The sequence below is a fragment of the Lactuca serriola genome, chromosome 3 (assembly GCF_051521515.1).
Source record: "Lactuca serriola cultivar US96UC23 chromosome 3, Lser_US96UC23_V15, whole genome shotgun sequence".
Lineage (NCBI taxonomy): Eukaryota > Viridiplantae > Streptophyta > Magnoliopsida > Asterales > Asteraceae > Lactuca > Lactuca serriola.
The window spans coordinates 74,506,955-74,524,606 of record NC_136410.1 but is presented as its reverse complement, the minus strand read 5'-3'; the positions used below and the strand labels follow the sequence as shown (position 1 = coordinate 74,524,606).

Genomic DNA, 17,652 nt, shown 5'->3' with positions numbered 1-17,652 from the left:
CGAGTCCATGAGTAGACTCGGCGAGCCCACGTTGTTTAATGAAACCCTAATTTCTCGGGTTTGGGACCTATTTAAGGACCCTTATAGCTACCATTTGCGGCTACCAGACCCTTAAGAGAAACCTTAATAATGCTTGAGCGTTTGTGAGAGAAAAAGCCATTATTGGACCTTGTGGGTTTGTTTTGCAAGAAGAAGTTGATTCCAGCTTAGAAGAGGCCAAGGAGGTTGCATATTTGTGGATTTCAAGCAAAGGGCATCATCTTTGAGGTAGAATATCGACCCTCTTTCTGTTTTGTTAAAGAATCCATGGATGTAGGGTTTCCTATACCCTTTATTGGGATGATTTGTTGGGAATATGGTCCTTTATCATGTTTAGACTTCAGATCTGGACCCATAGTGATCCAGAGAATGTTATCCATCTTGCTTTATGTTGAGTTATGGTATAAATGGACTTAGAATGTTGTATTTGGGGCTAAATCATCAAGTAGTGTCATTTGGACGTTGCATGAGTATCAAGTTCGAACCTTTACGTGTTTATTGAGCTTGGGGAGGTTAGATCTATGGATTAGAGGAACAGATTTGACCTCAGAAGGTCATTTGAGTGAGTGTGAGCATGGAATGAACTCACCGAGTCCATGAGCGAACTCGATGAGTCGAGTCGGGGTTGCCCTGCGATTCGCGTCAGGTGTAACCCGTCGAATGGAAGCATGACTCGACGAGTCAAGAGAGGCTGAAAGGATTCAGAGAACCTGCATGGACTCGCCGAGTCACCCATGTGCACTCGACGAATCGAATTAAATTTTGACCATTGACTTTCGCTGACTTTAGGGTTTTGGTCAAGACTGATTCAGAAGCGTTCAGGGTAGGGTAGAATGGCCTTCTACCCAGTTTGTAGAGATGAGATCATGAGAGAATTTTGATCGGGATGTTATTTGAATAACAAGAGGAGGCTAAGTCGGGACGTCGAGCACGAGAGTTTATCCGACTTCATTGAGGTGAGTCTTCTCACTATATTGTACCTGGAATGGTACTTATGTGTGACCGGAAGGTCTTATATGCTATGAGATGTATGAGTTGTATGTTGTTATGTGATATGTATGTTATGGACTGGAAGGTCAAGAGGTTATGGACTGGAAGGTCAAGAGGTTACGGACCGGAAGGTCGATACGAGTATGACCGAAAGGTCTACCGGGATTCGGGACGGAAGTCCCCTGAGAGATATGGATCGGAAGATCCTACAGAGTCATGGCCTGGAAAGGCGTATGTGTAGTATGTGGTATGTTGGGGAACTCACTAAGCATTTATGCTTACAGTTGTTGTGTTATGTGTTTTAGGTACTAGCAAGGATCGCGGGAAGGAGCTGACATGATCCGTACACACTCATGGAGATTATGTTTGAGATTCTGGGAATTGTTTTGTTATGATAACATTGGATACAATATGTTTTGATATTTTTTTGATGATTAAAAGTATGATTTAAAAATGAAAAATTGTTTGAAAATTTACGTCGTTACAAGTTCGTATCAGAGCCTTGGTTTGAGGGATTCGGGTGCATCTTTGGATGAATCTGAACTCAAACTGAGGATTTGAGAAAGTTTTTCATAAAGTAAATTTTTTTCCTATGGGAGTAAAAGATTTTGAGAAAGACAGAAGGAAGCGGTGTGTACGATCAGCCAGCGCCCGAACGGTGATTTCCCAAAATACTCTTACATTATGTGTTATGAGATATGTTATGATGTGATATGCATGCTAGAGTTGGCTAGGTATTCATATTAGGACTAGAGCGACCTGATTTTGTGATGCCTTAGCCTAGGAAGGATTTTGCTGCTATGTGATGCTTGAGAGCGAGTAGGTAGCAGTGAGGAGCTGATGAGAGGCCTACCGAAGGGTAGCCTATGCCAGTGAGATATAGAGTACTTATGATCTGGGATCCAAGGAGGAGGACTTAGGGTGAATACTGATGCGGTGTAGACGGTAGTATAAGGGCCCATACTACTGAAGACACCGGAGCGGTGCGCACTCTAAGTAAGAATCCTTTGGGTACTAGGGAACAGGTAGCGTCGAGATATCGAGTGTGAGCCTGCTCGAGCGAGTCTCTGATATTATTATGTTGTATTTCAGAGACATCATGGTTGGGACACGCCACAGACCTGAGGCGACCGGTGTGAGTGACGAGGAGCTTCGTCAGATGATCCACGATGAAGTGGCAGCGGCGATCTGGGCCGAGATTCCGAAGATGTTTGGGTCTATCAAGACCACATTGAGTGAGACCTTTAACGAGTGTTATGCAGCGGTGACTGAGGTTGCGGCTGTTGTAGCTACCGCAGCTGTTCCAGGCCTCAGGGAGGTGATTCGTTGTTGTTTCGGGAGTTCAGCAACACGAAGCCACTTGAGTTTGATGGGATGTAGGATCCTATCGCTGCGATGAGATGGATTGCTGATATTGAGGGATGCTTCTACATGTGTTCATTTCTGGAGCATCTGAGGGTACAGTTCGTGTTGAACCAGCTTCGCTTGGGAGCGAAGGACTGGTGGAAGTTCGTGACGGCAAGCTTCACTATTGCAGAGATTTCAGAGATGACCTGGGAGAGGTTCACCACGATGTTCAGAGATGAGTATGTTCCCTCGGTAGAGAGGGAACGGTTGGTTCAGGAGTTCTTGACCCTCAAGCAGGGTACTGATTCTGTTACTGTGGTTACCAGGAAGTTTCATGAGAGGGCGATGTTCTGCCTTGAATAGGTGTCTTCTGAGCAGGCACGTATAAGTCGGTATTTGGGCGTTTTGAGGAGAGACATTTAGGAGTTCGTGTCGAACTCGACTTACCAGACATTTTCTGAGCTCCAGGCAAATGCACGGAAGAGGGAGATTGAGTTGGAGACTCAGGCCAGGGAGGAGGCCGAGTCTCAGAGGATGGATCGGCGGCCGACACAGTCTCAGCCGGCAGCCAAGTAGGCCAAGTCCGCTGATACGAGATCTGGAGGCCAGAAGGGCCGCACTTGTGGGAAGTGCGGCAAGGGAAATGATGGAGTCTGTCGATCGGGTGCTTGCTACAAATGTGTCAAGGAGGGGCATATCACCAAGGATTGCCCCAAGGGATTTATGGTTTGCTTTCATTGCAACCAGACTGGCCATCAGAAGACCGAGTGCCCGCAGTTACATCAGGGATCAGCACAGGGATCTGCACCTGCTGCTAGGGTTACCGAGGTTCGGCCAGTGAAGGCCGAGGCACCGAAGGCTCGCGGGAGAGTTTTCCAGTTGACAGCGGAGGAGGTCCGCGCAGCGCCTGATGTAGTGGCCGGTATGTATTCTTATTTATTTTTATGCTGAGTTGAGATTTTATGCTTATATGATGATATGCGTAGGTACTTTTCTTGTGAGTTTTGTACTTGCCTTAGTGTTATTTGACTCGGGTGCGATTTGATCATTTGTGTCGATAGCGTTTAGTCGGCACATAAGTAGCAAACGAGAGGCGTTGAGTCAACCTCTGTGAGTTTCCATAGCTGATGAGCGAGCGGTGTATGCTACGGAGGTAATACGAGGATGTGTACTCGAGATCTTCGGTGTTCAGTTCCCGATAGATCTGGTCCCGATAGTAATAGGGGATGTGTGTGTCATAGTGGGCATGGATTGGTTGAGCTGATTTGGGGCTGTGATAGACTGCGAGCGGCAGTTGGTGACGATACGAGACCCTAGTGGGGGAGTACTTACGGTGTACGGCGAGGGTACCCAAGGTGGTTCGGCGTTCTGTTCGGCTGCCAGAGCAAGACAGAGCTTACAGCAGGGCTGCAGTGGGTTCGTAGCCTATGTGATGGACATACGAGAGGCCGCTGGGAGGCCAAGTTTGATTGAGGACGTTCCGATAGTGTGTGAGCTCCCGTATGTTTTTCCCTAGGAGTTGTCGGGTGTACCTCCCGAGAGGAAGGTAGAGTTCCGCATTGATTTGGTTCCGGGGGCAGCGCCTATCGCCAAGGCGCCTTATCGCCTTGCGCCGCCAGAGATGCAGGAGTTATCCTTGCAGCTTCAGGAGTTGTTGGGGAAGGGGTTTATTCGACCGAGTAGCTCGCCATGGGAAGCGCCGATCCTTTTTGTCAAGAAAAAGGATGGTTCACACCGGATGTGTATTGACTACCAGGAGTTGAACAAGTTGACGGTCAAGAACCGTTATCCATTACCGAGGATCGATGATTTGTTCGATCAGTTGCAGGGAGCGTCTTGGTTTTCCAAGATTGATCTGAGGTCTGGATATCACCATATGAGAGTGCGTAATGAGGATATCCATAAGACGGGGTTCAGGACTCGTTATGGGCATTACGAGTTCGTGGTGATGCCTTTCGGGCTCACCAATGCACCAGCAGCATTCATGGATCTCATGAACAGGGTGTGCAGACTGATGCTAGATCGTTCGGTGATCGTGTTTATCGACGATATACTGGTGTATTCGAGATCTAGAGAGCAACATGAAGAGAATTTGAGGGAGATCCTCGGAGTTCTGAGATCGGAGAAGCTTTATGCCAAATTTTCCAAGTGTGAGTTCTGGTTACGGGAGGTCCAGTTCTTGGGGCATCTCGTCAACCAGAATGGGATTTTGGTCGATCCGGCCAAGATTGAGGCAGTCATGAGGTGGGAGGTGTCGAGATTGGACGGCTATTATCGCAGATTTATCAGAGATTTCTCCAAGATCGTTGTAACACCGAAAAATTTTAAATTTATTTTATTCATTTTTATTTCATAAAAATGCACATTATCCTATAAAAACACTTTCTTTATTAAAAAAAATCATCAACAAGGTTTTCAGAACATTATGAAATTCCAGGATCTGTATTCATCACTCTTTTCTCTTGTGTGTGTACAATCGAGCCGCCGCCTTCCAGCGATTCTGAAGAACCTGAAACACATAACACATAACACGGTAAGCACGAAGCTTAGTGAGTTCCCCAAAATACCACATACAACACATACGCCACTCAAGGCTACAATATGACCCTCCGGTCGGTGTGTCTCAGCGGAACCCTCTAGTTCCGTATTGTTGGACCCTCCGGTCCGGTCTGTATCGTTGGAACCTTCGGTCCGGTCTATATCGTTGGACCCTCCGGTCTGGTCTATAAACTCCGCATAGCATAAATCACAAAGACATGATGCATAGCATATCACATATAACATAATACTCAATGTAAGCACATAAGACCCTCCGGTCACACATAACTACCACTCGAGGTAACGTATGGTGAGAAGACTCACCTCGGGTAATTCTCGAAAAGTCTCGAACTCGAAATACCGATCTAGCCGCCGCCTAATCACATAAATAAATAACTCTAAATCAGTAGTGGCTCTCAAAGGCTAGACAAGTCTAGTACTATGCTTCCAAGAAGGGTAAAAGACCATTCTACCCCTCCCCAGGCCCAATAGTCCACTGGTTGACTAAACCCTAAAAGTCAACGGAAGTTAACGGTCCAACTTTGACCAGACTCGTCGAGTCAGTTAACGACTCGGCGAGTCCACACGTGTAATCAGATTCCTCACTCGAATCACTAAGTCACCCACCCAACTCGCCGGGTCTCAACTGATCATGAAACTCGGGTAAACTCGATCCGACTCGTCGAGTCCTCCTATGAACTCGGCGAGTCTCCTCCATGACCAAACTCATCTGACCTTCTGAGGTCAGGTCTGCTCCACCAACTTCTAGATCTATCCTTCTAGCACCCACAAATCACGTAGAGGTCCAAACTTTACGTCCATGCATCATGATTAGAGCCATAAATGAAGAGCATGTATGATGCTTACTTTATGACATCAAAATTTGCAATCAAATACACCATACAAGCATTTCAAATAGTCAACAAGCAAATGGGAAACCCTAAAAGTTCTTGTTTAGGTCCATTTTGGACTAGGACTTCCTTATTGGGCCCAATGGACCAATAAGCTTCCAATTTGACTATCTTGGGCTTAGAATCCTTAAATGGGCTCTAATTGGACCCACTTTCATTTATTTCAACATTTTGGGCCATATTGGGCCTAGAATGAAATAAATTAAATATTATGAACCATTATGGACCATAATTAACCTAAACTAGCCTAACAAAGTATAAAAATCACACTTATATTTTATAGGGCCAACAATCACTCAACCTAACTCAAATATGGGCTTAGGGGCAATAAAGCCCAAAAATCTTTTTTTTTCCTCTCTAAATCTCGGCCCAAGCCCAAACTCAAGGGATGAAGAGTTGACTTGTGAGATTTCCACCTCATTAATACATCCCATACCTCCATGCATGGACCAACATGCATCTAGGTTAGTTATCTCAACTCTCTCTCTCTTCTTCTTCTTGATTCTCGGCCGAGAGCTCCCAAACACACACACTTTATCCACTTTTTATGTAGCAAACTCTCTCAAGGAATACCCTCACCTTTCTTCATCTAATTTTCGAGACTTAAGAGCTTTTCAAAGAGATTTTTCCACAAGAATCATCATCTAAGGTAAGTTTATACTTAAATCTATGATCTAGGTTCCTTGTTATATCAAACATCTCATCTTAACTCATGTAAATTTATGGTCTAACTCCCTAGAACCATCTAAGTTCGAAAACCTCCTCAAGAAGTTGCTAGAGCCGAAAACAACATCAAACTTCTTCCAAACTCCTCCAAAACCGAAATCCAACTCAAGGTGAGCTTCATACCCCCTATTTTTCGTTTTTTATAAGTTTTGTGGGGGGGGGAATACAAGCAAATGTGTAGATCTATGAGTATATGTATGCTTTGTGTGATTTCTATGTTTATATATATGTTCTTATGTGATTGTGGTGTTGGATCTAGTCAAAAAGTCCCTAAAACCGAGATTTACATTAGGTTGTATGAAACAAGTATAAATCATATTATTACACACAAATCATTTCTATAAAAATAACCAAGTTGGTTAATATGAACATTTTTGGGCTAAAAACCCATTTTTGGGCTCAAAATGTTGAAAATATAAATTCAAAGGGCCCAAAATGACAAAATGAAAATTCTGATGGTTAAGATGAGTCAAAACAGTTTCAAAAATGTATTTTCTGGAAATTTACTCTTTTGAAGGATTAAAATGTGAATTTTTAAGCATAATGGGCCAAAAATGAACTTTTCGGCCCAATAAAGCCCAAATTGCGAGATTTTCAAATTAGAGGGGCTGAAACTATACTTTTCTGTAAAACAGGGGACTACTAGTGCTCCAAGTCCATTTCAAGGGTTAAAAATACTTTTCATATTTAAAAGGGACCAAAGATGCAAAAAATTTCTATTTTGGGCCAAAAGTGTAAAAATTGCGAAAATAGAGGTTTCAGCCGAGAAAACTTCATTCTGAGGGACTAAAACTGTTTTTCAAATAAATTTGAGCTGAAAAATACCTTTTCAACAAGTTTTGATACTAAAGTGTCAAGAAAAAATGGTTTAAGGACTAAAATGGAAATTCTTTTATACAAAGGGTCAAAAGTGTAAATTTATCCAAAAGAAAGGGGCTGCAAAAAGTAAAATTCTAATGTTTTAAACAATAAATCCATTATGATGAAATACTAGTACCACGACTACCGACGAAACATAATACACCTTCAACACCAAAAATCGTTACCAAACGAATTGATTCGGTCTCGAATCAATAATGAATCAAAAATCTATACACGACGATACTACAATACACACGCTGAAATTATGAGAAGTCAATACACACGTGGGAATTCACCAGACGTCGATACACCATCTTTGGGCCCGAAAGTTTCAAATCGTGCTTGTTGGGCCTAGCTAGCCCAATGACATGATCTTTAGGCCCGAAGGAAACTCGCTTACATGTTGTTGGGTCTTACATGACCTAATTCCATGTAAAAGGACTTTCAATGGCTTTTGTGCTGATGGGCCCCAAGGTTCTTTTGGTACTGCTAGCAAAGTCGAGAATTCACCAATGCGAGTCGGGCCAAGGGCCTTTCGCATTCACGATAGCCTTGAACGACTTATGGAAATAGCGGGGGCTTCGCACCTTCTCCTCGGTTGTGGGGCTATGAGAAGTTAGGGTGGTTGGATTAAGTGAATAGTACGGACGACGCCTAAGGGATCGTTTGTATAGTTGTAAACTAGTCGTTTTCATTAATGCGTGTTTATAACAATCCACAATCCATAATTAATCCAATGTCACCTGGAATTATCGAATACACACGTCACAACGGTATAACAAAATATAAAACGCGTAATTCAAAGTATTAGGAAAACATCGGGTTTTCCTAGGGTTTTCAATTCATACACCTACAAGATACATACCAAGTCTAACAATTTTTTTTTACATTTATAGAAACAAACAAGCATACTTACGGATCTTCACACTTTTTACACGATACTCTTTTCAGAAAATATCGGATTTTCTGGTGGTTTTCAAAACAATACAAAACATTATATTTCAAACATTACTTATGAAATCACCAACATTTCATATGTTGACAATTTTCAAAATACTTGTATTCTCAGGTAACAGGTAAATCGAAGGGAAAAATGTACTCAATGATGTCTTGTTGTTTGTTTAACTAGTATCAAACAATCTACTTTTTGGGAATGTAATGTTATGAAACAATGTACTAAATGTAAACACTACCAGTTGTACTATTTCAATGCATGGTGATGAATGATGTTATGTTTCATGTATATTCACTCTGATGGTATTCAATTGAGTCACAACAGCCCTCGGACGTTTGCGCCGTCTGGTTCGGGGGTGTGACAAAAAGGGGCACTTCAGAAGAGATTATTCATTTTTGAAGAAAGGAAATAATGGTTTTGAATCAAGAAACAACAACATTGATGTTGTGGTTCAATGAAATTATGATGAAGGGGATGATGGTGATTTTTTAACTATATGTACAACTAGTTTTTCTAATGTTTGGGTCTTGAAATCTGGAGCATCCTATCATATGACATGCAATCGTGACTGGTTCAACTCCTTCAAAGAGTGGAATGGCATAATCAAGATGGGTGATTATTGGGTGAGAAGTATCAAGGGCAGTGGCATGGTGCAAATCAAGATGCACGATGGATAGTTAGGAAATTGGATTAATGATTCGTCTTGGAGCTTCAAAAGAATCTGATTTCTCTTGGAACTTTGGCAAAGGATGGAATGAAGTATTCTTAAGAGGTGACTGGTTAAGAGTCTCTAAGGGTGATCTTGTAGTTATGAAAGGAAGGATAAATCCTCATGGGATTTATATTATGGATGGTTGTACGGTTGGGGGAATGGTGATTGTATCCCAATCCTTGGATCAGTATGGTGAAGAAAGAAAGTTGTGGCATCATAAGTTGGGACATGTAAGCGGGAAGGGGTTGTTTGGTGAAGATGCAACTGGAAATGTTAAACCTGGTGAATCTTGTGTTTTCAAGAGATATAACGCAGGGTGAAATTCAGTTCGGTTCAACACTCAAGCAAGGAGATCGTCGAGTGTGTTCAATCAGATCTATGGGGTCCCACTCCTATGAAGTCTCATGGTGGATGTCATTATTGTGTGACTTTTATCGATGATTACTCAAGGAAGGCCTGGGTGTACTTTCTGAAGACAAAGGACGAAGATGAAGTGTTTGGGTGGTTCAAGGAGTGGAATACTATAGTTAAAAACATACCAAGAACCAAGTCAAGTTACTCAGAACAGAGAATAGGTTGGAGTTATGCAAGGATTCGTTTGACAACTTCTAAAAAATAGAAGGTATAGTGAGGCACCGCACTGTACGACTAACACCACAACAAAGCAGAGTGGCATAACAGATGAACCTAATACTGGTGGAGCACGTGCAAATCTGGTGATTTATCAAAGTAATTTTGGGTTGAAGCAATCAACACTACTTACTATCTTGAGAATAGATCTCCATCAACTGTAACTAATTGTAAGATTCCTTAATAGGTGTCGTATGGGAAACCCTCTTATAATTCTGATTTACGAATACTTGGATGCCATGTTTACGCTTGTGTGAATGATGATAAACTAAAGCCAAGGGAAATGAAGTGCATATTTCTAGGATGTGCATCTGGAAAGAAAGGTCATCGTTTGTGGTGTATAGAAGAAGGAAAGTCTCCAAAATTCGTTATTAGTAGATATGTGACCTTTGAATATGCTATGTGTAACCAGAGAGTACAAGTTTTGTAGGGAACGATCAGGGTGTTAGCCAGAAGGTGGAGTTTGAAATAGAAACCCCACATAGTTTTATAATAAATGAGAAACAACAAGGTGGAATGTGAGAGCATAGAAATGAGGAATCCCTTCAACAACCCAGGGAAGAAGCGTTTGGTGATGTCGATGCCAGGAAAGACAACTTAAATAAGCTTCTAGAGAATGAGCTTTTGATGAATGATTTAGGAGCCGAAAAGAAGATAACAAGGATGGATATTTGGATTGATAGAAGAGCGTGATGGTTATACATTTCTCACTACATTTAGAAAGTCTTGCAGTCATTCTATCATGATCAATCCAAACATATTGGTACTTCTTTGTTGGTTCAAGGCAATTGGGTGAAAGCTCATTTGGAAGTGGTCAAGTGGATCTTGTGACACTTGAAGGGAACACTTGATGTTTTTCTAATGTATGGTGCCAATGCTCAACATATGAACTTGGTTAGATTGATAGACTCATACCACGAAAGTGATCTGGTGATAAGTAGATCATTGGCGGTTGGTCTCATTCAGGGTCTTCTTTTGAAGGTAGAGAAACTATCATGTTCTATGACAGGTTATGCATTCAAAAGTATGGTGCCAAGGAGAATCCAAAAGACATGGTGACAAGGACATTGCCCAGAGAGAAGTTGAAGCTTTGCTTGGACTTGGTTGATGTTCGCACGAGGTAAGCCCATTCGAGGTTTAATGGCAGGAAGGGAGAGAAATTTCTTGTTTAAGGTGGAGTTCAGAGGATGCTCAAGACAAGGTGGAGATTGTTAAATGTGACTTGAGAATTTGGAGCATTCACATGGAGAATTTGAGTTCAATTGAGCACTTGGAACTCAATGGAGCACTTGAGATTCATGGAGCATTTGACAAAGAAATGGATCATTTGAAAAAGGAATGGATCTCCTGACAAAGGACATAATATGCCAAAGTGAAAGGAGATGTCACGAAGTAACTTGATATGTCATCAAGTGACTTGATATGCCACCAAGTGACAATGATATGCCATAAGGTAACTTGATATACCACAAGGTGACTTAACACGCCACCAAGTGATAGGATATGCCACTTTGAAGGTGGATACGCCACTACTAAATCTCGATGCATCATCTAGGAGTGAATGTGCCACCTTGGAAGCATGATGTGTCATTCTTGAAGAGTATGTGCAAACCTAGGAGAGGATGCACCATCCCTTGATCAAGATGTGCCATCTGCATGCCTAATGCGCCATCTTGATGCAAGGATGTGCCACTTGGTTCCTTGATATGCCAATGTATCCCTTGATGAGTCGTGTGTTATGAAGTCCTTTATGATGCTCAAGATTGTCCAAGGATGCCATGAAGTAGAAAATGATCAAGGAATACACCTTGATTCGCAACCATGATGGATGAAGCGTTGCTAGTGTTCATGATGCGCCACATGTGCATCATGATGCGCCACTATGGCTCGTGGTGTTCCATCATGTGGGTTGTTGATGCTCATAGGTTGTATGACATGACTAAATTTTCCAGAAGATGATGCATGGCGGATTGTGATTGGTTGACACATTTCATGGTCCTATAGGCCAATGGGCTTGGCCTCTTGGGGTTTTAGGTCTGATCCCTCAAGTATAAATAGGTATGCATGCTAAGTCATTTGTGTAGTCTTTTGTTTTCTTTAGTGAGTAGGACGATTCTCTGCTAGTTGTACTTGTAATCTCTGTTTGAGAACTCTGTGAAAAAAGAATACTCCCCTCTTGTCTGTGGACGTAGGTCACCCTGACCGAACCACGTAAATATTGTCTTTATGTGCTTTTAGTTTCGTGTGTTATCCACATTACTTCCTAACAAGGGTCATCAAAACATGGCATGTGACATCAGATTTGTTCAGAGTCTCGACAAGTATCGTCTGTTTGGCTAACATATACTAGTTGTCGGTAATATGAATAATATTGGACCATAGGTTCTAATGACAAAATGCAACCGAATCATTCAACCAAATTTATTATTTTAAAATAAAACTAATCATTTCAAAATCATTTCCTAATGTATAATAAATCAACTATATGTTTCAAAACATGACACATCATGTTCAAAATCAGAGTAAAATCATGTCCACGGAAGTCTCCAAAAACATATCCATGGATGCGGTACAGTCAGGTCGTATCTTCCCCCTTGCTACCAGAATAACCTAAAAATATTTAAATTCAATGAGTTGCACAAAGCTTAGTGATTCTCAATATACCACATACCCTTGTGAGTGTTATGATCAAATAATAGTCTTACACTCACTTCCGTTGCTACAGTCCAATTATAGTCTTGCATGTTATTGTCCAACCATAGTCTTAACTGCTATAGTCAAACTATAGATTTTCATTCAATTGCTATTTTGCAACTATAGTCTTTCATACAACAGCTATGATCCAACAAAAGTTTTTCGTACAATTGTTATGATCAACCATAGTCTTTCATACAATTGTTATGGTCCAACCACAGTTTTTCATATGGAAGTCACAAAGACAACCTATCAATCCAAGACATCTAATGTCACACAATATCGTCAAAGAACTCACCTGATGCTAACAACCATAGCCTCCCAATCACAGCTCCTCTAGTTAGCTAACACAAACTACCGAAACCAAAAAGAGGTCCAACCTCAATATACAACTCAAAACCATTAATGTTTAACTAAAAATCAAACGTGTTAAAAAAGTCAACAGTCAACGCACCGCGACCCAACCCCTGGTCGCGTCACGGTCACTAGGTGACAAAGCAGTCGCGAAGCCCATTCAACTTATATGTCATGACCTATCTTTGGTCACGTCGCGATTTTTTAAGTCAGGTTCCAAACTTTACATTAAGTACTTAATCCCATAAGACCAAGGTTCTAACATTACAGAAACAACAAAATATTGTCTAAATGGATAAAGTATCCAACTTTATCCATTTGCATTTCTCAAACACCGCCAACTCTAAATCTATGTCAAAATGGGACCAAAATGCAACCAAATCCTTGCATAGCACAAAAGGAAAGACAAAGATCATTTCTTAACACCATAATGGATAATGGGTCAACAAGACTCCAAAACACTACCTTTGGACATTAAGTTTTCCAAACTCCACTTAATCATCGTGAAAGGACCCAAAACATGCTTGAAATCTTGGTTCTATTAATCAAAATGCATTGAGCTCTTAAATACTTACAAATGTCCATAATGTGCTTAAAGGGTTGAAATGCTTCTAGATCTAGCTTCTTGACACCACCAACTCTTTGCTTCCTCACCAAGGATCACCAAAATGCACCAAAAAAAAAACTCAAGAACACAAAGAGAAGAAGATAAGAGACTATGGTTTCGCTAAGAGGATGGAGGTTGAGGATAAGAGCACACCCTAGATTTTAGGGTTTTGTGCAAAAAGTGACGTCGTATCGCGACCTATACATGGTTGTGTCATACTTATGGTTTTCCTTAGCTTTGAGACCAAGGATTGGCTGCATCACAAAGTTGTTTCCTTAAAAAAAACATTTTTTTCTAATTAAATGAATTTGAACATAAGTTACCAAGATATAAGTCATAGAGAAATATAACATCATCAACATAAAAAATAAATAAATAAGAGACCTCCATATCGCCATTTCCTATTTTGACATCCTTAAAATCATTTTTTGAAATAACTTCCATAATAGCCACATGAAGACCTTTAACTAGGGTGACAAATCTCAACACGGCCCACAACATGGCACGAAGATAGACAGGTTTGGGATGAGTTTTTCTAACATGTCAACTCACCAACCTATTTATTATACGGGTTGTGTTCAAGTATGCAAATAATTTCTCAGGTCGGCCCATGTATCTATATATATATATATATATATATATATATATATATATATATATATATATATATATATATATATAGGAGAGTAAGGTTTAATAAGTAAATATATGATATTTAGACTTTTTTCTCATGACCCACGAACATGAACCCAAATTTTACCAATAAACCCGTATAATTAAACGAGTTATGCAGGTTGACATGTTTATGGCTAATTCAAGTTAGGGTCGGGCGATGACACAAATATTTATATGGATCGTACCGAGTTGAGTTTCTATGAGTCGTCAACTCGAACATAACATGATTGTCACCCCTACTTTATCCTATGTTCTATTTTGAAGTTATCCATAGACAAGCTGTAAATCAAAATAGAAGCCATCGAAGAGTTCAAATATGTCTTAATTCATCCAGGTAACTTCACCCCGAAACCCATTTTGTCAAGCACCTCATCCAAATAGTCTCACGATAACTAATCATATTTTTTAATCTCCTCAAAATCCACCTTAAAATGCATCATCTTTCTTGTAAGTTTTTATACCCACCCATCCAGGACCTAGGAATTTGTGGGTTCTATAATCTCACACAGCTTTTTTAATCTCCTCTCATGTAAAAAGGTGAATCAAGAAAAGAACGTTGTTTGATGGTAATTCTCTTGAACATTTTGTATTCAAGAGTAGGCTAAATGTTCCTAATATACCAATACTTAATGTACATATGGAATTATTTCTTCATCCTAATAGGATCTATAACCACCCACCATCAACCATTATACCTCGAATGGCAATTTGTCTTCTCTTTTGATTGAATGACTCCAGGAAAATACTTTGAACTCACATCTGGACAATTGACCTTGGCCTTTTTAGCTAAGTAAAAACTCTCAACATGATCAATATCCCCCAATCCTTTCAAAGCATTAATAGCATAAGAATATGTAAACCAAAAATTATTTTAATTTCAGGAAAACTGGACTAAACATATAACTTAATAAAAAAATTACTTTAAAATACCAAAAATACCTTTCACAGAGAGCCATCACTAGTCGTGCAGTTCAATTCAGTTCAATTCATTAACAAGAAAAAAGAAGAGTAACAGAAGATAAAAGGATTATTAGCAAAACAAGACATTAAATTAATCCAGTCAAACTCAAAGGGATTGTTTTGAGTTTTGACATGGGGACATGACATTAAACATGTTGATGATTACATTTAAACCAACATTGGGTTAATTTAGGTAAAATTTAACAACAACAACTATATACACCATATCATATATAATATCATATCATATCATATAATATAATATAATAAATAGCATCAGATGCCTTTACTACTTACAGAATACAACACCTTAGCACTAGTCCCTTTGGGTCCACCCTCCCCTCATCATTTCCTGCAACAACACCATATTTTTATAAGTATCATCACTTTATCAAATATATTCCTTGTAAATTAATAATAATTACTTTAAATGATGCAGTTTTTTGTAACTTTTATAAATTTTGGTTGAAGTATTCCATTTTTTTATAATGGATACTGATATTTGTCTGGATAAAATACTGTATACATAGCACGTAAGGTTTGTTTTTTTCTCTACACTGAACAGATCATTTGGATGAGACTAAATGACCATTTTACCCTCACATTCAAAATAACAAGTTTCACAATACACACCTTCAGGAGGCTGAGTGAGTTTTCTGTTCTGTGGAGATGTCATTTCTTTCTTGAGTTGAGTCAATATATCCTCCATTGTGTAATCTCTTTGCCAATCAGAAAGCATTGGAAAAAGAGAAGGTTCCACCTGACAAAATTTTACACCATTGTCACATTATTTAAAAAATAAAAATAAAAATAAAACATATCGAGTCAATTGTCATATATAAAACTAAAAATAAATAGTACACACCACACCAGTCTCCTGATTCACACAGCTCATGTTTATTCGCGATTGAAATTTGACACTTGGTGGTTTTTCTGGATACTCATGGCAACAAAATAGTTTAAGTTGATAGATACGCCCTTCATGAACAGTCTGAGATATGTAATCAATGAGATTTATATAAATTTATAAGGTGATAATATAAAATTAAATTGACATAATAACAGAAAATTAAAAGGGAATTGAGAAAGATTACATGAGAAGGACCAATGATGGTTCCAGTCCAAGACTGCATGTAGACATCATCGGCATCATCCATTCCATAGCTGACAGTTCCATCACCAATTCCCTTCTCTCCTCTTTCAAGCTCTTCTAGTAATCTAAAGCTCCTAGGAACTGAATTCAACACAAATCATTATGAATAGTTACAATTTATATAAGAAATAACTACTCAATTAGAACATGTATCATGTATCATCAACAATACAATATATATTATGTATATACACACAACAACATGTATATGCTGATCACTTAATTAGAATCCATTCTGTAAAAGAAAGAAAAAAAATAATCTGTTGCAGTATAATAATCATGTCTTGTTTATGATGATTGATGAATGAGCAAACATTCCTCTACCTAAACCTCTATCGAATTTTGGAACTATTGTTTTTGAGTTTTTGCCTAATTGCAGACAATAACACAATAACAGTACCCCTGTGCAATACGAATGGATAAGAGCCTGTATACGTTTGAGCATTTACCCAATTACCTTCTTCACAATCAGTCCAAAATTGCTCATTCGTGGAAACTATAGTGTTTTTAGCATCTTCCCCTACAACAATGGATATTTTGCAGCAAAAACACAAGTACGTTCGTTGAAATTTCAATAACTGGTTTCATTAAGAGAATTCCAAACCGGAAGATGGAGAATTAGTATAGCAACTACGTTTATACACTAGAACAAGCATATAGATAATTATAAAATATATAGCTTGAATCCACCGATTAATCGCAAAAATTATATGAATCTGCACCTGAATAGTTAAGTGATACCCCTGTCATTCACTAATTCAACAAATCCGAACAAATTTAAGAACCTAAAATCTTCAAAACCAAGGAATTAAACAACTTTAAAGTAAATATCTCCGCGTGAGAACAAGTAAACAACAAATTACGAATTTGCAGAATCATAGCGGAAGATTACAAGACATTAGAAACATACCGATGACCGTTGATACCTCCGACGCCATCTCTTGCTGCATTCTATGGCACGCTCCTAGGGTTTCTGTCTCCGAGCTTATTAACACAGCAAGTCTATCAAGGACTGGTCATAGAAACTCTCTGACAAATGTCTTTGCAACGGTTTTCATCTGTCCATTGAGAAGCTTTGTGGTTTCTTAGCGAGCAAGTGTACAAGTTTTTTATGCATACTTTGATGCGACCATGGTCTGGAAGAAGTAGGAAATGGATTGGTAATAGGCATTCTTAATTTGAAGTCCCTAAGGTATTTAAGGTTAACAAATATGGTCCTTGAAGTTTGTAGGTGAAATTGTAAAGGACATTCAATAGGTGTGACTTGTTAAGAAAATGTGGCAAATATGTCAATATCGCCCTTACCCTTTGCTTTATTAAGTGACTTGATTTTGATGCTTAAATATCTACATTAGATTAGATGCCTAAAAACTTTTCATCAAATAAAAGTTAAAGAAAGTTTATAGACCCACAATAAATGTCATAAATATCTTAAATGAAAAGGTATTTAGTAACCAGATCGAAAACTTGCAAATGAAACTTTTCATAAAAGTAATTCTT

The 17,652-nt window shown here is 39.4% G+C and overlaps 1 protein-coding gene across 1 annotated transcript; it reads right to left on the bottom strand.

The window, feature by feature from the left end:
- Positions 1-15,085: 15,085 nt before the first annotated feature.
- LOC145092645 (ubiquitin-conjugating enzyme E2 variant 1B-like) lies at positions 15,086-17,219 on the bottom strand. The gene is made up of 5 exons (XM_079030607.1): positions 17,063-17,219; positions 16,094-16,233; positions 15,865-15,990; positions 15,633-15,759; positions 15,086-15,351 (listed from the first exon to the last, which is right to left on the bottom strand). Exons 1-5 carry the CDS (start codon positions 17,100-17,102, stop codon positions 15,293-15,295), a joined length of 492 nt encoding a protein of 163 aa, XP_078886733.1. The 5' UTR covers positions 17,103-17,219; the 3' UTR covers positions 15,086-15,292.
- Between the last annotated feature and the right edge of the window lie 433 nt (positions 17,220-17,652).